This window comes from Plectropomus leopardus, chromosome 22 (assembly GCF_026936395.1).
Source record: "Plectropomus leopardus strain MGB_pleo_1.0 chromosome 22, ASM2693639v1, whole genome shotgun sequence".
Classification (NCBI taxonomy): Eukaryota; Metazoa; Chordata; class Actinopteri; order Perciformes; family Serranidae; genus Plectropomus; species Plectropomus leopardus.
In genome coordinates, this window is record NC_142197.1 from 8,288,999 (window position 1) to 8,312,770 (window position 23,772).

At 37.4% G+C, this 23,772-nt stretch overlaps 3 protein-coding genes and 1 long non-coding RNA gene across 16 annotated transcripts in view; 3 read left to right on the top strand and 1 right to left on the bottom strand.

Annotated features, from left to right (window-relative positions):
* Positions 1-131: 131 nt before the first annotated feature.
* On the bottom strand, positions 132-13,407 carry LOC148185858 (uncharacterized). The gene is made up of 3 exons (XR_015775558.1): positions 13,357-13,407; positions 11,465-11,535; positions 132-3,311 (listed from the first exon to the last, which is right to left on the bottom strand). It is a non-coding gene; the product is annotated as an uncharacterized LOC148185858 (long non-coding RNA).
* On the top strand, positions 4,904-7,734 carry spic (Spi-C transcription factor (Spi-1/PU.1 related)). Of its 2 annotated transcripts, none has more exons than XM_042511797.2 (5): positions 4,904-5,194; positions 5,361-5,448; positions 5,706-5,827; positions 5,934-6,030; positions 7,003-7,734. In XM_042511797.2, exons 1-5 carry the CDS (start codon positions 5,156-5,158, stop codon positions 7,482-7,484), a joined length of 828 nt encoding a protein of 275 aa, XP_042367731.2. In that variant the 5' UTR covers positions 4,904-5,155; the 3' UTR covers positions 7,485-7,734. The 2 variants fall into 2 exon arrangements, with proteins under 2 accessions (XP_042367731.2, XP_042367729.2); XM_042511795.2 differs by having other exon boundaries at positions 4,906-5,194; positions 5,931-6,030.
* Positions 7,885-11,852, top strand: spi2 (Spi-2 proto-oncogene). The gene is given in 6 exon segments (XM_088072872.1): positions 7,885-9,578; positions 9,581-9,601; positions 9,691-9,775; positions 9,858-9,958; positions 10,781-10,925; positions 11,289-11,852. Coding segments are annotated over 6 exon segments (915 nt in total). The 5' UTR covers positions 7,885-9,323; the 3' UTR covers positions 11,597-11,852.
* Positions 13,408-15,552: 2,145 nt separating the features above from the next.
* The window catches only part of mybpc1 (myosin binding protein C1), a 42,304-nt gene continuing 34,084 nt past the window's right edge, over positions 15,553-23,772 (top strand). For all 12 annotated transcript variants that reach the window (XM_088072418.1, XM_088072414.1, XM_088072417.1 and 9 more), the window contains exons 1-2: positions 15,553-15,823; positions 22,815-22,841. In XM_088072418.1, the coding sequence (XP_087928544.1) occupies positions 15,802-15,823; positions 22,815-22,841 (49 nt within the window). In that variant the 5' untranslated portion in view covers positions 15,553-15,801. The remainder of the gene's footprint in view (positions 15,824-22,814; positions 22,842-23,772) is intronic.

Here is a 23,772-nt window from a genome sequence, read left to right on the forward strand (position 1 = left end):
ATCAAAAACATTGGAGAAAGACAATGAGCAACTTACAAAAAAAAAACAAAAAAAACCAACCCTAAAATAAACAAGAAATTTGTAAAAAAAAGTACAAGAAAATTACCTGAAAATTAACCAAAATTAAAAAAAAAAAAAAAGTCTAAAACAAAAGTCGAAAATAATTAAATTATAACTAATAATTATAATTATTTAAAATATGTTGTTATGATAATTATAGAATTATATAATTCTAAATATAGTTTTGTGGATATTTTCCCTATTTTCAATTTATAATTTCTTTAAATAATTAAAAATTTATTTGATAGAACTTTCTACATTTCTTGCCAAGTTGCTTATGGCTCTTTCTGCAAATTTCTGCAAGAAATCAAACCAATTTGTTCAGGGTTCATAGGTTTAAATACTTGTAATAGGCACCTAAATGCAGCACAAGAAGACTGATGTCAATACTGATTCAAAGTGTTAAAAAGTTATGAATTCAACTTGGTTTTCACTGCAAAATAAAACTTCGCAGGGATTAAGAATGATTGAAACTATTTCTAAAAACATGGATACAATCAGCAAAAACTCAGTGAAGCAGTTTGAATCTGCTGTGTGCATCTTTTTTTCTTATGCTCTCACCCAGGACACAAACATGATCTCATAGATAATGATTATAACTTTGCGGTCACAGCAGCATTCATCCTCATTGACTAATTATATACCAGTGGCTTTGACACTTCTTGATTTTCATCGAGTGCCGGTAAATAAAGAAGAACAATGGGGTTGACTGTGCTGCGGTCGAGCTGCTGTTTCCACATCGGTGCCAACATGCACGCAGCTATTGAATTGAGAAGAGGAAGGAAAGTGCTTCTTTGTTTGGAAAGATAAAGCTGCAGCATGTCTGCTCTGCCAGAAAATATACTGTACCACCTTCATAGACAAACATGAATCTCTTTCTCCCTTCCCTCTCCACACACACACACCTAACCACATAACAAAGATGGATTTACTGACACTATCAACATTGTAATATACAGATAATAGCAATAAATGTACTCTACAAAAGCATATGATAATGCAAGCTACATACAATTATTATCATTGAAAATACATTAAAAAATAATTACATTATATTGTCCGTTTTTTTTAAAATCCCTTAAAAACTATTTCAGCATAAAAAAGATTCAAAGTAAATGTTGAAATTTACATCATTAATTCACAGTAACACAGCATATCAGAAAAGAACAGAATAGAACACAAATGAGTAGAATAGAATAGAATAAACAGAATACAATAGATCATAACATCTTAGAATAGAAAAGAACATAACACAATAGAACAGAACACAACATAACATAATAGCATCAATGTAATTCAATAGAACAGTAGTATAGAATAGAAATAACACAATAGAACAGTAGAATAGAATAGAATAGAATAGAATACATCAGCATAAAACACACAATAAACTGAAATAGAAAATAACAGAAACAACAGAAAAGAACATAATAAAATAGAATAAAACCGAACAGAAAAGAAACAACATTATTGCATAGAACAAAGATAATATAATAGAACAGAGCAGAAAATTATAGAATAGAAATAACACAATAGAATTGAAATAACACAATAGAATAGAATAGAATAGAATAGAATAGAATAGAATAGAATAGAATAGAATAGAATAGAATAGAATAGTGTGAGCTCAACAGGTAGTTGAACCCGGAAACAAGTGACACCAGCTGCTCTGTGGCTGCATTGTGACATAGCGAGTGGTGCTTTGAGATAACATGCTGATGTTTTAGCAGGTATAATGTTTAGCAGGTGCACCATCATAGTCCAAGTTAAGGGATCACCAAAGTGTTTGCACTTCAACCTCTGCAAACGATGAATGTTTGAACAAAAATTTGTGCCAAAAGTTAAATATTTTAGTCTTGAGCTAAGCAGTGGGTTGAGCAACACTGCCATCCCAGGAGCCTTGTTGTAAGTAAGCAGCTAAAAATTGAAAACTAATTAGCATACAACAGAAAAGAATAGTATAGAAAAGAACCAGTGGAAAAATTTAAAATAAGAAAAATGAAGCAAAAGCAGAAGTGGCAAAAACTGCAGTTCCTTGAATGTCAACTTGAGGCTGGCTCCAAAACAGAGTCAATCCCCAAAATCCACCATAGTAAAATGCCCGACTTTACAGCAGAAATAAACATGTTTACAGCCCAGTACAAACAATGGTTTTGGTCTCTAAAGCTTAATACAACATTCACGACAACTGTTCCACAGGGAATTTTATATAACTCAACTGTTTACAGTTTATACAAGCCAAAAGTCACGTGTATTTAGGGGCAGGGCTGTTTGCGTGACAAGCTGTCTGAAACATCGCTACGGTCTGGGCATCACATCCAGCCCTCACTCCTCCACAGCTCCAACCGCTCATCAGCTATCTTTTTCTGGCTCCAGAAAAACAAGATGGTGACAGCGAAATGCTGAACTCAAGGCCTTAAAACAGTAGTCCACAAATCACTTGGTGACTACGTCTATTATATATTCAATCTATGAAAAGTACTCAAAAAATAGCAAGACAACTATAAGAAAAAGCATTCCACGCTACGTCCTTCTTGAATATTAGTGCAGTAAATGATCTCGCTATAATTCTAAAGAACATAGTACGGAAGCCAAGAATGGCTGTGCTTGCAAATTTTTATTTATTTATTTATTTAAATTACAGTATCTCAAAAGGATCCTCTTCTTGCTTAGAATGTTTATCAGAGATCAGTCCTATCAGTCCAGCTTTAAAAGATGGCATCTTGACAACTTTAACAAGTGATTTTAACTCAACAAAAAACTAAATTAAATTAAAAAAGGCAGTTCAAGGAGTACTCATTACTGATCGACCCGTCAGACTGTATTTCAATATAGTCATGAATCCCCCACGACAGTTGGGAGTAATCTTAAAAGCTGAAATCAGGTGTGATCAAATGAACTGGCCACTCGTTTTCGAGTTCTCATAATTATTCTGTGATCTTGAAAAAACAAAAGGGGACATAAATTAACCCATATTATGAATAAACTAGCTTCGCTATCTCGTGAAAACAAAATAATTAACCCTTGTTAACAGCATTTAAAAAATAATTGCAAGCACGGATGTTTTTGGCCTCCGTACATAACACATAAAACAGTTAAAAACAACATTTTTAAGACCCCTAAAGTCCAACCTAATAAAGCACAAAGAAGCCAACTCTGCATCCCACAAAGTGCCAACACCAGCACACAGCTGTCAGGCCCGACAGGTTGTGGTCTTTAATTTATGGAGCTGATTTGACAGAAGTTTCACCCTGAATGGAGAGAGGGAAAGACCGAGTGGGTGAAAGGTTTTGTGGTTCTTTGTTTTTATCAGTGTGCTGCACAGGCAGGAAACACACACAAACACACAAGTGCCACGCTCTCTTATGCACACATGCATATTTGCATGCTTGCACACACACACACACACACACACACACACACACACACACACACACACACACACACACACACACACACACACACACAATATGGTAATTTATTATGACAAGGTGTTTTCGTTACTGATTGGGAAAAAGTCTTTTAATGAATAAAATAAAGTAAAATAATGATCTTATCACATCAAAACTGAGGCCGATGCCTCTTGGATCATATTATTTAACTGTTTTTCTGTAATCCGTGCACTTCCATCTCTTTGTGTCCATGTTGTTTCCAGCTCAGCGATCAGGCCTGACTGCCGCCACACTTAACCGGGCTGAAAGGGGAACTTCAGGAGCAAGTCAGTTGATATTTAAAACTGCACGCCTGAGATAAATGAACTTCTCAAAAAGCCCTGGGTGTTTACTTGAACAGGGGGGTTGGCTTTGTGGGGAAAATAAAGCGCAGGTTGAGTTTAACAGCGATCACCACATTATTAACCATTAACCTTTACAATCACATTTATCTGAAGCTGTGCTCATGGCTTTCTGGTCAATTGGAAATTTAAATAGTCACAACTTTAATTTGGGTTCAGGCCAACAGTGACACACCTGTGGAGAACAGAATATTGAGCTTGTTCTCAGTGACATGGGGATTTGATAACAATCTTAAGTGCAAAAGATGCATTTTATTTTTTATTGCAACCTTTAAAATAAACTTCTCTAAAAATTCAAGCAAACAGTAGTAAAAAATGAATGAGTACATGATGTATCTTTAATGACCATGAGGGATTTAAAAAAAAAAAAAAGTGTTGTAAAGAAATAAAAAGTAAGGAAAAGAGGAACAAAGATTGTTGTTTGCAAGATTTGAGATGACTCGTGTTGTTTTGTGAGGAATGCAAATGTATTTAGTAATTCTTTTAACTAAATATTTTACCAGTTTTTTGTTAATTTTTTGTCATTTCTGTGTCATGTCATTGTAGAATAACTTTAAAAACTTAATTTTCAGGAAAAAAATGTAATTATAACATTTCTAACATTTCAGTTATAAAGAATAGATAAAAAATATGTATTAAATCGTATTAAAAAATATGTTTTGAGATAACTTTGCCATTTTTGCTTTTTAATATTTGCATATTTTTTATTATAAGTGACAAATGATTTATTTCCTTTGATTTATTGCAAGTTAGTGGTTACCCATTGTTTGTGTTTCTTCTAAGAGGTCAGCCACAGCCTCATATCATGAGCGCTCGTCATGCAAAACTTTGTTTGTTCTAATTACTTAAATTTCAGAAAACGGAACCACAGAGGAAAATTTCCTGCAATTCCATAGGCTCTGATTTCAGTTTACAGAAAAGTGTATTACTGAACAGCGCCAATTACAGATATGTATTTTAGAAGATATCTCGGCCCAGTATGCAAATTCTCGGGTCAGGCTGAGAATTGGTGGTATTCCTGGTCGATGGGTGCAATAAAAGAGGTTTTTGTTGTTCACAGATTGTGATCTCCACTATGAGAGACTGTGTCAAGCTCAGACGTCTATCTGATCTGTGCTTCCAAAAAAGAAGAAGTGTACGGCTGCAGAACATTGTGATGTGAACACATTTAAATTGACCAGCCTCTCTACCTATTCATGTGGCTGAAACAAGAACAGGTATTGGAGGGGTGCAACATATATATACCTGTCCAGGTACTGCTCACCTGCACTAGTGTAGCAGTGTTCGACAATTAGGACGAAAATGGCCTCGACTGAAGGCAACACTCAGACATACAAGATGGTGAGTTTTTGGGATGCTAAATATAATTCATGAAGAATTACTCTTGTGTATTTTTATAATGTCATGTTCCTAATTTTTATACTTATTTGAAGGAAAAACGAAAGGTGTAGAATGCATCACGTTTTACATTTTTGTGGGTGAAAATAAGGTTTTGTATCTATTCTAGACCTCCTTGGACAGCGACATCAATCAACACTTTCAGGATGCGATTGATGTGATTCAGCAGCATTCAAATAATTCATATTATGATTCAGGTACAGTAAATAATCTTTCATAAACCTTGCATATTTTACTGCAGAAATACCTTGCTTAAAATAAAGAAAAACAACTTCTAATTATATAGCATGATTTTATGTGTAAAAATTTACAATTGTCCTCTCTTTTACCATCTAAATAAAGGAATTTTAATTGATGGTATTACATAAATTAATTTATTTAAAACTGATCTGGATAGAAAACTGATGTTTTGTGTTGGTGTTTTGTTTTTTTTTTGTTTTTTTTATTATTTTAGAGTACACATATTATGAGACTCTGGGCACTCAGCAGCCAGCGCTGCAGTGTCAGATATCCTGCTGCTTCGTCACACATCCGTCTGATGTACCAGCTCCGGGATATGACTGGAATGACATGGCTGTAAGTTGTGCAAAAAAATTTCTGTATTGGTGTGTTTAGGAAAAAAAGGGGGGATGATATAGAAATAAAGTTTTATTTTAAATTTTTAATGTTTCTCTTTCAGCAGCAGCCTTGGCCTCAGGTCATCCCTGATGTCTCTTTGAGTCGTTCTGTGCAAAATGAGACGCCTCACTTCTACTTGCCGCCACAGAGGAACAGCAAAGGTAAAGGTATCAGTTTTTTCATGCGGTCAAATTTGACATTTTGGGCTATTTTGCTTCTATAACATGTCCTCTGTCAGTGGAAAGAATACATCTAAAATACACATTTAAGTTAATTTTAGTTCAGATTTGTGTGCTGAAATGTATCTACAAAAAAAGGGCATATTCACACCTAACATTTCAGAAACTTTGTTTAACAAAAAATTATAATCAGAATAAAGGTAATCAACTGGGAAAGTTCTAATTTTGAGATCTATTAGTTTAAAAAAAAACTATTAACCTTACATATTTTTGCTCTAACAATGTATGAAATCTAATCACACATAAGACCATAATGTCAAAAATGCCAGAAATTTTTTTACATAGTTTTTTTATGGATTGGCTTGTTCTAATATCATTTAAATCCTTATTTATATCACATTTTATTCCTTAAAATGGCTTACTTATAATCCATAATTGTGGATGAAAATTCATTTTTTCAATGACTTTTGATAGTAGATTCCGTTTTATGGGTTTCAAAGTTTTTGTTCTGAAAAACGCATATTTTATTAGATAATGCCTCATTTGAATATTTAAACATACAATTCCAGAAAACATGCACAAGACAATAATTATTTCTTGGTGATAATTATTAATCATTTGTTACAATCTAAAAATGTTGATTAAAAAAATACATTTTTTAAAAAATGACCTTTGACAGTATTTCCTGATTAATGGGGTTTTAAGGTTTGTGTTCTGGATATTTACGTGAAAATATGCATACTTTACTAGATAATGCATCATTTGCATATTTAAATATACAATTTCAGAAAAAAAGGTACAAGACAAACATAATTGCCTTACTGTAAGTAATCAACTGGAGTTTCATGGTTAATTTAAATTTTGATCCTACACACCTGTAGCGTCACCCTTTAAGATTTTCAGTATAATGTTGATTACAAAGCTCCTGTAACTAAAACAACTCAATCTCCTCAGGTCGTAAGAAGCTCAGACTTTATGAGTACCTCCACGAGGCTTTGAATGATCCCAGCATGGGCGACTCAATCCAGTGGACAGACAGCGGCAGCGGCACCTTCCACTTTATCTCCAAGAATAAGGAGAAGCTGGCCGAGTGCTGGGGCCAACGCAAGGGCAACCGCAAGACCATGACCTATCAGAAGATGGCAAGAGCTCTGAGGAACTACAGCCGCACCGGTGAGATCATCAAGGTGCGCCGCAAGCTCACCTACCAGTTCAACCCAGACATCCTGAACAGGCTGGGCTCCGCACAGGTGTCCGTGCACGTGCCCTGCCGCCCTGCACAGGAGGAGGCTCACACCCGGCAGCAAAGCCCAGCTGAACAGAGCTACAGCAGCTCTGCAGCGACAGACTGGCACAACTGGTACGGACACTATCACCTGCAGGAGGACTATGACCTGGCCTCCAGCTTCACTTCACACAGCACAACCAAACTGTGAGCTGGAGGACGGTTTGATCACAGAGAAGAAGAAAAAAAAAACCTTGAAAATATTTTCAGACTTTCTGGGTCCACAGACAGTGCCTATAAAAAGTAATAGTGGGACCACTAATGTCACAAAAGGTAACAGTCTTCGGTAAAAGGAGTTTAAATATCCTTTATTTTTGCATTTTGTGACCAATATAGGATTGTGTGTGTAATTATATTTGTGAGTAGTTCAAATATGAGTGCTTTTTTTTTTTTTTAGAAAATCCTTAGATTAAAATTTTTAAAAATGCCTAAATCGAACTAAAAATTGAAGATTTAATTAGACATTTAGTTAATAACATACTTATATTTGCAGCTATTGTAGACTTAACAGGTTGACCTCACCGGTCAACACAGACACTAAATTTAATGAAGCACTAATTAAGAATCAAATTTAAAGATACTTATCAGCCCTTAAAAACAAATCATTTAAAGTTCATTAATATTACTTCATGTCATAATTTGACTGTATGGGTCACAAAAACTGACAGTTTTGTGGATTTATACACAGCCAGTCAAATATATCACAGTAAATTAAGTACTTTCAAACTACAAAATATGAGTAGGGCAAATTTATAAGTTTATCAAGAAAAGAGGTTTCTTAGAAAACTCCTAGAATTAGCCTAAAAGATAATGATAAGATAATTTAGAAACTTTTAATGAACCTAATACAGTTCTGCCATTAAGTTAACACTCACACTGATCTTAACATATATATATTACCAGGTGGACCTCACCAGTGAATGCACAGACACTGCATTTAATAAAGGACCAATTAAAAGTCTAATTATCAGAGACTGGGTCCATATTCAGTCATGAATGTTAGTAAATGTCATAATTTAAATGTTTGGGTCCTCAAAAGTTATAGCTTTTTTTGCTTAATCCTCTGCGAATGAACTTTATTACTGTAAATTAATTGTAAATACTTTTAAAATACAAAATATGAATGTAAAAGTTCTCTTGGCTTCTAGAATAAAACCCATTGATTTAAAAGATAATTCCCTGAAAAAAATAATAAAAAATGTGATCATTTAGACAATGGAAATTAATTACAGTTTTATTTGACATGCTCCAGTCTGTACACCTGCATTTAATAAAGCACTAATTAAGAGAAACCACTTAACAAGTAGGATTTAGGGTTTTTGGTAGAGTCTGAAGAAATACTGTCAATGTTATTTTACGTAGCACTGCAAAATAAACTCTGTATTTTATTTTCAATTTTGATCAATTAAAACCATTTGCAATGTATTTAAATAACCATGTACCTATTTTCTAATGAAGATGTTTTGACTCAATGGTGTTCACAATAGTGAAAGAAGGATTCATTTCTTTTAGAAGGATAATTTTATAACAATAACAAGAATGTATATTTAAAAGTTTAAATCTATGGCTTCTGTTGTTACAACAAGCAACCAGTAATAAGCATGACTTGTAAATCTTAATCATTTTATTGATAATATGATGTTTTGTACGCTTGTTATATTTATTGTGTATTAATATTTTTTTGTTATTAATTTGTTTTTGGTTTTTTTTAGATTTTTTCAGAATTTGTCTTTTGAAAATAACCAATAAATCAGTCTGTACTCTCACTTGTGTTTGGTTTTGCTGACTTGATGACAACAAAATAAAGCCGCACTCTTGTCCAAAAAAACACCCCCAACACTGACATTATCACCGCGTTGAAAGATTTGGCACTGTCTCCATTGTAGTGAAATATTACAACACCCACGACAAAAATCTGAAATTAAGACACATCCTGTGAGGAAAAATATGGCAGCAAGTGTGTTTTTCCTGAAAAGCGAGCGCTGTGTCGATGCTGCCTCCAGGCCAGGTCTTATCTGCTGCAGCGGGGAGGATGTGGTCAGCGCTGGGAGGCTTTGTTGATGGGTTGACTGGTGCTGGTGTTTGTGGGATGGTTGGTCATTGTTCCCATGAGCCTTGGGTAGAAAACATCTGGTGTTGTGCAGAAAGCCCCGCTCCTGAGGGGGGTATAATAAGAGTCGGGGCACTTGAGCGTCTCAAAGTCAGTTTGGTGAAATTCTCCTGAACTGCGAGGACTGTTCAGCATTAGATTCAACCTCACTGGTGATGGTAAAGAGCTCACTTATTAAGAGGATGATAAAATATCTTCATATTTTGGCAGAACCAAAGACTGATTTTGAATTATTTATCTTTCCTAGAATTCCTTCCAGGACACTCAGTCTGATTTGGAGGTGATCTTAGAGTTCCTAGAGGAGTACTACAGACAAAACGCTGCAGAAAATGGTAACAGGAAATCTGGAAAAATTAAGTTATAACACTTCAAGGCTATTTTGATCTTTGAGTATTTGTGTTACTTTTGTTGCAGTGGACAAGGGGAACTGGACTGCAGGTGTGCCTGTAAATGAACACAGTGCACCTGTGAGTGAAGAATCAAGCGAGCAGTGCTGGATGAGCTATGGGCCGCATGTAAGCATTAAAATGTCCTTTTTTCACACAAGACGCACATCATATGTAGAGAAATTTGCACGCATTCACTCCTGCCTTTAAAGGTCCAGTTTGTGAGATTTATGGGGGATTTAGTGCCATCTAGCGGCGAGGACTGCAGTTTGTAATCAACTTCTCAAAGTTGAAATTCCTTGGGTGTTCTTTGTTCAGGAGGTTTTAACCGTGAGACGAATTATCCGCAGCGGTCTCCTCCTCCAATACAAACGGACCAGGTGATAAAAATCTGTAAAAATACTGAATAAAGTCATTTCATATTTCAATAATCAGTGTTTTTTAAAGCTGCTTGTCACGGAGTGATTAATATAGAGCTGCTATGAAATCCCTATGCTGCCTTTGTGTTTTTAAATTAAATGAAAGACGGTAAGAAGGTTCTGGACCTCATTATTTTTCCAATTTGTGGACATTTTTGGCTTCTGTTCTTCTTTGTTGAGTTAGATGCTAACTGCTACTAGCTTTTTAAGGTACAAGGTATAAAGTTACAAGGTAGATTTTTTTCGTCATTTTCTGAATAAAAAAATAAAGAAAAGAAATGACAGTAAAAATTAAATAAAAAATAAATAAAATAAATAATAATAATTAATCATTTAAATTACATTCAATTAAATCAAATTAAATCTTAAAACATGGCGGTGAACAAGGCGAGCTCGGTGGATGAGGATCTGCTTTCTGTGTAGATAAAAACAGCTCATTCCCCACGATTTTCATTTTCTGTCAATATGTTCCCCTAAATCCTACACGGTGAACCTTTAAAATTGTGTCTCTCCATCATTTCCTCCATCAAAGATCAACAAACCTGCACTTCTGCCTCTGCTACCACATGACGCCCTGCCACCTCTCAGCCAGAACACAACAGCAACATTGTCTGAGCGTGGGTCACTGCCAAACTTTGTATCGACACGGCAACTACCCAAACACACAGCGGGGAGTGGTGAGTTCTCCTTTTTTTGGTCATTAGATACTGGTATTGCCTCGGCTGCTATTAGCCTGGGGGAAACAAAACCAAGAGAGCAAATAAGAGCTCTTCCCTTTACTGTCAAACACAATGGAGCTGTGCATGGCCGAGCTCAATAGCTGCTTTTACATATCTATCAGATAACCGCACTGTTTACAGCCTTACCCTCTCCACTAAATGCCATCCCATCAGTGACAAGATTTTCTGGGAATTGTTGCATTTGAGGAAATGATTAACTGTAAGCAGCAGCGACTGTTTCAGAGCGGCACAGCTGCCTCCTTCTTTTAAATCGCTGTCAACTCTTCATCATGCCACTCTCTGTTTGGTTAATGGCTGCAGGAGGAAAGGTGCGGCTCTTTCACTTTCTCTTTGAGATGTTGGAGGATCCGAACATGGCTCACTGCGTGTCCTGGGTGCCAGCGGCCACCGGCGTTTTCCGCTTCTCCTCCACAAACAAGGACCAGGTGGCAGCGCTGTGGGGGCAGCGAAAGGGCAACAAGAGGCCCATGACTTACCAGAAGATGTCCCGCGCCCTCAGGAACTACGCTCGCTCCGGAGAGATCTTCAAGGTGAAGAAGAAGCTCACCTACCAGTACAGCAGAGAGACACTGATGTTACTGCAGAAGTGTCAACAAGGAGATTTGTAATGTGGATTTTTCTATGTATATTAACTCATATAAGACTCTAAATGTGCTCTTTTTTTTATTTACTCTTATGACAGTAGTTTTCTTAAAGTTAGCGTGCATTGAGTTTGTGGTGCAAATATATTTTTTAAATAAACAAAGGACAAACGTTTTGCCTCACAGTGCTTTCATCTTTGTGATTTTATTTCATTTTTAATGCAATCAATAATACATTAATTGCACCAGGTTATTGCAAAAAAAACTTCCATCTGTTGTCTGATGGGCGGAGGCCACCAGTGATGCTCAGGGTGACAAAGTTGAAGATAACAGTTGTTAATTACACTTAACATAAAGACTTTATATTTGGGCTGTTTAGAGAGTAGAGAGTTGGAAAAGTAGCTTCAGTATTGACAGATGCTTTTTAGCAAGCGAAAAAACTGTAACGCACTACTTCTTAAAGGGTAAATAAGTTTTTCCATTTAGCAGAATTCCTGAGTAATATTGACACTTATCCTAAAATGTTCCTATGTCAATGCAAGAATACTGGTTTTCCCCAGAGAGAGAAGAGTCATGCAGCAGCCGAATGTGCACATGTCGACAGTGTGCATGTGTTTTCCTTCATGTATTTTGCTGGCTGTTAGGAACCAGAGGGTGTCAGTGTCGTCCATGTCAAAGCCTCTCAGCCTCTTTTTCCTTTCCGTGTGCTGTGACCTCATGGCTAAATCGCCCCTGTGATGTGAACCCTCGGCCGTCCCGGGCAGCACCAAATGGTTTTGTGCTGTTTGTAGCGGACCCACATGATACTTCCTTAAGCCCAGTATTTACTGCTGGAGCCCGCTGAGGGTTATAAATGGGCTAACGGAGCTATGGGTGTCTGTTACCAAGAAAGGCCACATACTTTGAACTGAATTATAAAAATGGTCATTTAAGAAAAGTTCTCAATTAAAGGCTTCCATCTCATATGATATGTGTCAGCTCGCAGTATCTAATTTTGTAGCCGCAGTGATCTTCCTATATGATGTGACTGTCTAAGCAAATTTCTGAGTGGATGTAAGCTGCATTCCTGTGCATAGGCAGTATCTACAGCCCCTAATATAGAGCTGTGCCCCGTCTTGACTGTCCTATCGTGGTGTCTGAGGAATTAATGTTGCATGTTTGAAGTGCACTTCCATGTTGAGATTATTAACATGCTCAAGTGTTTATGATATTGTTAGAGGCGCTTGGTACCACACATGTAACGATGCCTCAGCACCAGGCGTGTCGTTGCTTGTAAATCCGGCAGCTTTCAGCCTTGCTGTTTAATCTTTCTGACCTTTGATCATACACAACACCTGATTTATCACTCGTGTTTGACGTGCTGAAGAGATTAATTAGGACCAAAGCAGTCTCATTGATGATATAATTCATAATGAAACCCTCTTTTCATGTCCGATTCACATGTCAAATGTCAAGGTTTATGACAACTTTCTAAGTATAGGCCATACAACCACCGCTCAGGCATGTCTCCAGTATTTATTTGCCAGTTTGGAGAGCCTGCTGTTCTTGGGCAGCATTCCCAACGGATTAAACCGATATCTGCCATCTGGCATCAAGCCGCTGCATGTCATTTTAAACTTTTCTTTTGTAACAAAGCCACAGACTCTCTGAATATGTTTTCTATCCTCTGTTGTTGTCGGAGAGTATTACATCAGCCTCAGATATGTGTCAATGACGACACTTCTCCCTTTTTATATCCCACCTTCCAGCTGCTTCACCTACATCTGTTGTGCATTAAGGATACTCACCTCTGATGCCCCGCTGACAGCCCTCACCCTGACACAGAGGTGGAAATCTGGAAGTGATGATGACAAACGTAGTGTTAAAATTGAGATGTAATAAAAATGCCTTTTTAGATCACATCCCCAGCCATATTGTGCACCTAACCAGCTGGTACTGGACATCAAAATGACGTCAGAAAGACGCTGGACTCTCAAGTTAAATTTTAGTTAAAATAAAAATTGGGCTGTAAATAATTTAAATGTTCAACCTTACGCTGACGTTAAGATTATGATGTTTTACACACAGTTAGTTTTGTTTGTCAAACCACACAACTAAATGTTGATATTCTGATATTCTACATCAAAATGAGTTTGGCAGTTTGGAAGACGTTGGATTTTAGTTACTTCACAACACAATTTATAACCCCCTCCCAAAAAAGTGGGAATTAGACATTCTCCTAACATTGAATTTTGGTCACCAAACATTTAAACCAAGATTCAAACAAACATATGACCATCTAAGGATTTTGGTGGCCAGCTGGGTATAAATCCGATCATGTTTTTCTCCTGTAACAAAAATACATGAATGTGACGTGTGCTTACATGAGTTAATACCAACTAATTTCAACCAATAATATCATGACATCCACCAATCAAGAGCTGACATAAAGTTAGCGAGCTAGCAACAGCATGCTACATTGGAGTGTCTTCATTTCCCCAAAAATACCATGGTAACAAGCCCTCTGGCTGGAATTTAATCACTTTAAGAAAAGTCGTATCTGAAACAGCTCATGATTATGTGCAAGGCCTTTCATAGTGGGCATCTTACATGGAGAATACAATGATTTTTGTCCCTCTCTCTCTGACAGATACTTCTTTCCCATCGACGTTACATCATCAGGGCCTCACTGTAAAGACACGCCCACTTTTCAACGATAATATCTAATCCCTTCCAACATTATATCACGCCTTCGGTTCCTGTTTCACGGAAATATGTCACAATACTGAAGCGAGATACTCTCAAGATGTGTCAGCTGGACGTTAAATGACACCATTATTTTGGGCAATAGACTTTGTTGCTTTCTTGCCAAGGGTTAGATGAGAAGTTTGGTACCATTATTGTCATACTGAAAAGTACGAATAAACATGATGTGGTGAAACAGGGACTCATGTGCATGACTATACCCTGTCCTTAAAAATAAAATGGATCTAACTAATGAGATATACAATTTTAAGTGGTGAGCGCTAGAGGTGGTGGGAGGTGAATTTTGTTACCTTTCAACCTTTTACCTTTAGCTGGGCTATGCTATGCATTTTTAATGTACAAACATGAAAGTTGCATTGATCATCTCCCATAACTCAAGAAAGCAAGTTTCCCAAAATGTCAAATTAATCCTTTAAAGGTATAGTATGTAGGATATAGTTGCATCTAGCAGTGAGGTTGCGGATTGCAACAACTGAAACCTCTCCCATGTGCCAAGCATGCAAGAAAACTGCAGTGGTGTTTGGTTTTTCTGTTACTGGCTACTGTAGAAACAACATGGCAGACTCCACCACAATGATTCTTAGTTTCAGGTGATTATAAAATAATGAAAACATTGCTATGAATATCATCTTCAGTTTCTGCCCATACATCCCAATAACCTCTACGAACTGGACCACTTTGAATAATTTCACAAGAACATCCAGCCATGGAAATTTGGGCTCAGCATAACTCATAAATAAACAAATATATTGGACTTAGAAGCAAATTGACTTGATTTCTTCAAAAGAAAAAAGGGCATTTTTCTGTAGCAAAATTACAACATATAATTAAAAGATTTATAAATGTAGTTTTCTGAAAATTTTTCCCACAATTGTACTGTTTGTGGGAAATTTCTTGCCAAGTTGCTCATCATGTTTATTCAAATGTTTTGATAGAAATCAAACCAAATTTTTCCAAGTATCAGAGGTTTAAATGCTTGTGAAAGACTTCTGAATACAGCACAAGAAAACCAATGTCGATCCAAATGGCAAAATGCATAAATTCGATGTCTTTTCTGTGCACAAGGCAGCATTGAAAAACAAAAACAAACTTCTGATTTACTTCTTCTCATATAAAAAGCTGGCACAGCAGCCGGTGGGTAGGGGACAGTGATGCAGCGTCCTCCACAGAGAGGAGGAGCATGCCACCTCTCTATATAAGGCCTTTAAAGTCTGTCCCTCCTGGATCTGTCTCTGGTCCTCCTCTCCTCCCCCACTGAGATTTCCAAACCGTATCCCTGCGCCCTCCTCATCTCCCATCACTCTGGTCCAAGGGGTCCCAGAGGTTTCTTTCTTCTACCAGTTTCTTCCGTCATCTTCTCTCTCCCTCCTGGACGAGAGGGCTACCACGCCTTACCGGGCCTCCTACAGAGACACATTACTCTGAAGGCATCTACCTGTCCTATCTGCACCTTTTGACTCCCTTTTGTTCTTGGGACGCGGCTCAAGATGCCAGAGCCCACAAAGAAAGGTAGGAGTTTTGATAGTGAGGATGGGTTGGCATGTTGCTTCATCATTAAAGCAGCCAAAATCCAAAATATTGCAGGTTTTAATTAATTTGAAAACAAAAAAAAGTCTGTTTGTTTCTTATGATTGGCTCGTTTGAGGGGAGCAGAGTGCATCACTTTATGAGTTGCCTGCCAGCTTGTTCATAGGAATCCTCAAAGTGACTTTGACAGCGGTGTTGTATTACTGATGCATGCTTGTTTCTACCATCCCGAGGGCAAGAGAAGATTTGGGGTTTATGAGCAGATACTATTGTTTCCCGGGGGGGAGGGGGTTGGCATCCTGGATTGTTCTGTGTGATCCAGGAGAAAGACGATGAAGCGTGGCGGAGGAATGTTGACGAGTGCCGAGCCGGACGCAGGCAAAGACCTGTGACGGATGATGCAATTTGAGCAACTGCCGGGCTGTATGAGGATAAATGATTGTGTTTGTGTTTCTGATGATTGATGGGAGTGTAAGACCTGCCCCCCTTATCCATAATTCAACGCCTTATTCAACCGCACGCAGCATCTTAACCCACCCGCTGCTCCACCCTAACACTGAATCGCTCCTCCGCACCATAACGTCACTCATCTGTACCATAACGGTCGTCAACATTCCCTGTTAATCCGCTCTTGTCTGTCATTACGATATGGTGTTACTCCCACCCTCTACATTAGTGCAGCTCTTTTTGGGGGTGTGCCGTTCACCCAGACATGCCCATGTAGAGGAAATAGAACATTTTGTTTCGATCTTGGAAGCCTTCCTGATGAGAGCCGATACGTTTTTAATAAACTTGTTATCCTCCAGGGGACCATTGGTTTGTTTGTGGTTGTTTCTGATCTATTTCTTGTCTGTCATATGTCATCTAAAATATGTTCTTTTGGAGGTTTCTTCCTTTGCTTTTCCTCAAATAGAAGTTTTTCTGGAGAGATTTCCCTTTTCAAAGCCAAGAGTATAAGGATAGAGGGTGCCCTTTGAAGCAAATTTGCGATTTTTGGCAATATTAACTGGTTCCCTTTTGGATTATTTGCATTGCATTTGAAGATTTGCTTCTTTGGAGCTCTTTGGCATTGATTGATACATTTGGGGAGACCAGCTGTTCCCACAATCCCATTCCTCACATCTAATGTGTATCCTAATCTCTACATTATAAAATCTTACAAGTTGATTTACTTTAAAAAATATATTGAAAACAGACTGTCTTGAAAAATGTCAGTAAAATTCAACAATTACTCAAAATATATATTTACTTTATTGTTGAGTTTACCTAAAATTTAGATACATTTACTCAATTTTGTGAAGTTGTTGCAACTTTAAAACGACACGTTAAATTATCTTGTTCTTTCTAAGTGTTAGCAACTTGAGTAAACCAAGTTAGTCTGACTCAATTTGATCATCACAAAGAGGATTCTGCCAATGATAAAGTTAGGAGATCTGCAAGTTCTGCTTAGTTAACATATTTAAGAAAAGACTATGACTGAAAAGTTTGCAACCAGCAGAATACAGATTAAATTTAACAATTAGATATAAAGTAAACATAAATTAAGATTAACAGTTATATTTCAGATTAACAGTTATATTTCCATTTTCATGGCAATCAGTTTTGAAAATTATTCTAAGTGAGATCGACTTGTCAGATTTTACAGTTGTTGGGTCATTGGTGGTTGAGAGAGGGTGGGAGTTTGCAACAGCCAGAAGAAACTAAGCCCCAAAAGTGATGTGAAGCTCAGGTTGGTCTTTATCTTCATGCACCTTTGAGACGTTGATTGTCTACAGCCCAGTTGCCCCCATAGCATTCATCTATTGCCATAAACAACCCTGATCCCCTCAGAGACAAAGCGGTGGGCAAATAGATGCAGCAGATTCCAGTCTGCTACAAACACTACCCATAAATAGCTTTCCAGAGCAGCAGATAAATGAGAGTAGAAAAGTATTGTTCTTTAACTGAGCCTGAACAGCTGAAGAGGAGGAGGCCAGCACTGTTGTTTTAGACACCACTCTCAAGCCTTTAAAAAGTCTCAACCAGAGATGACGGACTGGCTGAGTCGCCCGCACATCTCTTGGGACCTGGATTCTTGTCCCGGGAATAGTTCAGAATGAGCGCACTTTTAATCCCCATCCCTTGTTCCCTGCCATCTCCCCCCAGAGCCGCCAAACCCCTCCTCCTGTGCTGCACACCAAAACAGACATCTCCCTGCCATTCTCAGCTCAGGTTGGATCACTCCGAGGTCAGACACCTCCCCAATAACCCTTTGAAACCTGAGCAAATTGGCTTTATTTCTATCGAAAGCATGGAAAGAGGGTGATGAGTAGTCTTACCAGAAATGGGCCAAAAAAAAGCAAGAAATTATTTTAAATTTTATAAGAAAATTATCTGAAAATAAGTCAAAAAAACATTTATATATATATCTATCTATATATATATATATATGGAGAAGAAGAAAGAAAATTACCTTAATAAAGTGCTTAAAAAATAATATTTATTTAATATTTTTTTCTTTTTTGTGTAGCATAGTTTAAAACATATAATAATGCGAATTATAAATATAGATTTCTGGACATTTTTCCTTTTCATCACTTTTTTTGGATAATATCTAATAATCACCCAAGCCTATTTTTAGATAATTTCCTTGTCACCTTTTACTAATTTTTTTTACAGTTTGCAGAACATTTGTTGCAAAGTTGATCATGTTTTTGACCCAAAATTAGCAAGGAATTAGTAAAAAGTACAAGAAAATTATCTAAAAATTAGTTACTAAAAGCACAAAACAGAGGGAAAGAAACAAGTAAAGGAAAGTAAAAAAAAAAAAAAAATGACCTGGCAAAAGTGCGGAAAAAATTCAAATAATTTTGTAACAAAAATTAAGATATGTAATTCTGAAAATTTTAAATATAAATAGTTTTTCTCAAGCTTTTATCCTTTTTCCATTTTTCTTTTTCACTATATATTTTTCACTAGCTTTTTTCCCTAGACATTTTTTGTAACTTCTTTTCTTTTTTCCCCAGACATTTTCCTACCATTTTTAAAAATAATTTTCTAAACCTACTAATTTGTGGAACATTTCTTACCAAGTTGCTTAGTACCTTTTTCACATGTTGTTGAAAGACATCATGCCAATGTGCTCAGGGTTTAAAGGGTTAAATCTATGACCCTGTGCCCAGGGGACTTACAGTGCTGTCATCGCCACCGCTCAGTTTTGGGTTTCAGTTGTGAACAAGCCCTTGTCTTCACCTCAGGATATTTACTGTCCCTGAGGTCCGTCACTCTCTCTGGGCTCTGTCCTCTTTCGCTGTTGCTTTATGTTACAGGACACCACCTCATAAATCAAACCCATGCTCAGATACAGGAGGAAAACCTGTCAGCAGCTAATTTCCTCTCAGCTCTCACCTCTCATCAGACTTCTCATAGAAGTTCCTCGTCAAAGTCCTTGTCAGAATTAAAATAAAGAACCACAACAAGGGCAAACAGTATAATTAATGTTGGCTTATAACAGCAATAAAGGGTCTATACTGGGAAAAATTAAGATGCCGGCAGTTTGGCTCACATCAGAGCCTGTATGAGCCCTTCTGTCTGCACGCCAGCAGGGCCAACAGCTGAAAATACCTGCAGCCCTGTCAGCTGCACTGGGAGTCCTCAGAGGTAAAACAAAACCTTTCTCCACTCTCATTATCTCAATGGAGATGAGACAGAGAGCGAGCAAGGCTCATTTTCGGGTGTGTGATGTGACCCTGCAGGATTGTGGCCCAGTGGCCAACGATACATTGTTTTGCAGTGAGGTGGGAGTGCAGCTAAATTTGACGAGGAATGCTTAGCGGGAATCGTTACAAATGGAGGGATATCAGAAGCTAAGAGGCGATGGGAGGAAAATGGTTGTTAAAAATGGTGCATGGTCAGTGGACATACATGGAGTAAGGGGTGCAGTATTCTTAGACCGGCTGCAAACAACTGGCAGTGAGAAACTGAAACTCCTTATGAAGGAAAGATGCTAAAGGAAGAATTTCAAGTCACAGAGCGCTGTTTGTGTTATGTAAAAGGATTTCAAAGAAACATCAGGCTGGTACTGTCCACACATTCTGTTATTTTGGTTGAAAGTGGGACTCTTAATGTCAAGGATATGGGATTTGGGTATTGAAAGACTGTGTGTACTCGGGGTCGACCAATATTGGCTTTTCAGGGCCGATACGGATACCAATAACTAGTACCTTGATCATTAGTACACTAATGGTCAACCTAGGCTTTATACTCCAGCTCTCGGCCTTTTAGAACGGAAGAAGCATTTTGGAGAAAAGGGCAAAATGTCTTCAAGAAACCTCAACAAGTCCAGTTTCCACTTTAAGGAAACCTTGGATTACCATGACCAGGATGACTAAGAACCTACACAGACAATTATTAGTAGTTAATGAGACCGATAACCAAAATTTGGAACCGATATCTATTTACAATAAAAGTTAAAATCTTTCTGTCAATACCAAGAATTTGGAATATAACAAACTCCCACACAAAACTGAAAATTAAAAAAAAGAGAAGAAATACAAATATCTCCCTGAGCTTTTACAAAGTAAAAGTTCCTTCCATGCTGACACTTTCTTTTCACTTTTGAATTTATTAATTCCAAAGTGCAAAAGTTTTAACAGATTTCTTTTTATGGTGCTTCAGGCACACTACTGCAGGTGTTTACATTACGTAGGTTACACTGCTACATGTTGCTACATGCTAACATCAGGGAAACAAAAAATTATGATGACAAATGTTGCTAATTTCAACTTGAATTCTGATAAAATTCCTGCTGTAACATTTTTGGTTGCACTTACAGGCTTTTATTGGTGATTTTTTCTGTGTTAGAAGTGCCATTATACTCCATTTCAGTCATTCCCCAGCTGCAGCGTCACTGCTAATCTACATGAAGCTACATGCTAACATCAGTGAAACATGTAATCTTCATCATTGATGTTGTTTATTTTTCCCTGATTTCAGATCATATTACTGCTGAAACTTAGCTGTTTGTTTTTAGAAGTTTTTATTGATGATTTTTTTAAGGTAAAAAGTGCTGTTATCCTCTGTTACGGTCATTCATCTGATGAGATGCAGGAAACTCTAATGTATCGCAGGCTGGGTTTTTTCAATTGAGGGGTCTTTAAGAAAAGTGTGTTAAAACAGAGCGTTTTTATACACAGGTGTTTGTGCACTTTGAGAAAAATAGTGTTTTTAGACCATTAATGCATGTAAACATGATCTAGTAGGAACCCAAAATACAAGTATAAACCTGAAACTGAGCATAATAGATCCAATTGTTTCCTGATTAAATTCTGAATTTGTCAATGCTGTGTGTTGCATAACGAGTGACGCAAAAGACACTTTGAAATCAGTTTTGCGCAACTAGAGCATCTGGACTGAGCCAGCTGTAGTAGAAATATGACTGGAACTGCATTTTATTTGTTTTTATTTTTGTTTTGTTTTTGTGGTCTACACTAAAAAACCTCTGGATAAAATCTGGAAATGATTGGGCTGGGCAATCAACAATCTACACCACTATTTGGAAACTTGCAGCAGGAAGTTTAAGATTAAGCAGTTTCATTTTGGCGAGGTGCAGGACAGCTTATGTGACTAACCACTTCCGTGACAGGTACTTTTGAGAGACTACAAACTCATCTGAATAATGACAATAAAAAATAGGCTGCTCCAGATGTTTCATGACTTTTCTGAAGCTCCCATGAGTATTAGACAACCTCTCAGGGCTCCATGCTCCACTAACCCACTAATAACATAAGAGGTATATTTTTTAACCCCATCATTGCATGTCAAGGACTGTATGGGTGCTTTGATCTGTTGAGGCCCTGCTTGAGTCCTGTTACAGGTTTTGAATGTCGTATCCAAACGTGTCTGTTGCGAACCCGCCACCACCACCACCACCATTAGCTCCATAAGTCTAGACGAGGCAGAGGGCAAACAAATGGTGTGTTATTGGGGCCTCTGTTGTAATCAGTTAAGACAACATGGTGTCTGAGCACGAGGAGCCGGTCAGCAGACACAAAGATGATGTGGCTTAGTGGTGAATGGATGTCAATAAAATAATCAATGGGCACAAACGGAAAGAAAATTTTTGAGTGATTAGGACTGTCAGAAATCTTGTTATCTACACAAGGAGGAATGACCGAGAAAAGTTTGTCAAAATTTGGTTTCCTGTCTGGTCCCATTTCATTTCTTTGCGACCTAGTGAGTTCTCCTCTCTTACCTAAGACTATTGTTTATGTGGTTTCTTAACGCCTTGAAATCTGGAGTGACATTGGTTTTCATGAAAAAAGAAAATTACCTGAAAACTAAGAGAGCGTGAGAGACAGAGAGAGAGAGAAATATAAGACAAAATACAAAAACAATAGGTAAAATGTCCTGAAGACCATATTTATTACTACCATAATTATTATTAAATATTTTATCTGTATTTTCATTTATTATTTTGTTTTGTTTTGTTTTTATATATTTTGTTCTCCTTTTTTTTTTTGCTCAATTTCAGGTCATTTTCTTTTAACTTGTAAACTCTTCCCAAGTTAATAAAAGAAATCAAGCCAATCTGCTCAGGTTTCAAAGGGTTAAATAAATGTTAGCTTTGAGGTAACCTTATAGTGCTTACTGTATATATAAGGGCTTTTGCACCTTATTCCACTGATTGATATCTGTATTGAACCTTTTTTCTGTAATTATTATTCTTTTATCATCCTTTTTTCTTACTGTTATTGCCCCCATTTATTTATTTTTTTATTTATCTATTTATTTATTTTCTCTTTTTCTGGTGTGTGTTTAAGTTTATGTGCAAGAGGTCGAGGATGGGTGGGAAGTTAGGAGTAAATTCTATTTGGTGCTCATGAGATTTATTGTATTTTGCCCTTATCATTGAATACTCAATAAAGAGATAAATAAAAAAAAAGAGAGATCTCGTTATCATGTTTGACAGTGGTGTGTTTTGTTTTTCTTTCAGATGAGGTGCCAAACGGCCAGCCAGAAGGTGAGTGGATGGCGATAGACATCTGATCTCCCCCTGCCACCTCACAGTCTATCAGATTACAGCTGCTCAATGTATGCAGCAGAACGGATTGATAAAAACAAGGGTAGCTGCACAAGTGAAAGAAGGACAAAGTAACAGAACAGGACACAAAGTTTTATGGAAAGCGTATACTTTTGTCCATCAAACACCAACCCTTGTTTGCATTGAGGTGCATGAACACAGAGCAAAACCAAGCGCATCTAAACATATAAAGTGACGATCGCAGCTCTGAACTTGGCGTGAATGTGCAAACACACTCGCATAGGAGTGTAAATGTGCAGCCAATAGTCGGCAGTATGGACGAGCTGCTGTGCTCCAGAGCGATCTGTGGCGACGGCCGAGCTGTCAGCATCTCTGACATTCCTCTCACCAGCCAGCTGATCCCTCTCTGTTGATTCAGCTGACGCCCTGGCCGCCCCATGTGAGCAAGGTGCTGGCATGCAATTGGCTTTTTGCCGCCGCTGGGGTTTGACCTTGGAGCATCTTGAGGCTCCAACATGGTCGGGGGGGAGAGCTCAGCTTTTTAGGGTCGAACAAAAAGTGTTATGAGCTGACAGACAAATAATTTCGACGTTTTTTTTTTTTTTTTTTAAATGCCAGTCACAGCTTTGTTGTAGCAACTAGCAGTATCTTGAAAAATGTACTCGGGGCAAATTACTCACTCTTTACATTACTTTAATAGGGCTGGGCGATAAAATGATAATGATAAATATCTCAATGTAATTTTTGTCAATAGTGATATAATAAATGTTTGATAAATCCTCCATATAATTAAACCAGCCAGACCCCCATAGAGGGAGATGGTAATGCTCCTTAAATGCCAGTTACCACCTGACATTAACCAGTAGAAGAAGAAGGAGAAGTGGTGGTAAAAGTAGCAGAAGAAGATGGC

Excerpts from the sequence above, each read along its gene's own strand:
- spic (XM_042511795.2), top strand. The coding sequence starts at position 5,156 with ATGGCCTCGACTGAAGGCAACACTCAGACATACAAGATG. Across the intron at positions 5,195-5,360 it reads ACACTCAGACATACAAGATG|ACCTCCTTGGACAGCGACAT; the intron begins GTGAGTTTTTGG and ends TATCTATTCTAG. Across the intron at positions 5,449-5,705 it reads TAATTCATATTATGATTCAG|AGTACACATATTATGAGACT; the intron begins GTACAGTAAATA and ends TTATTATTTTAG.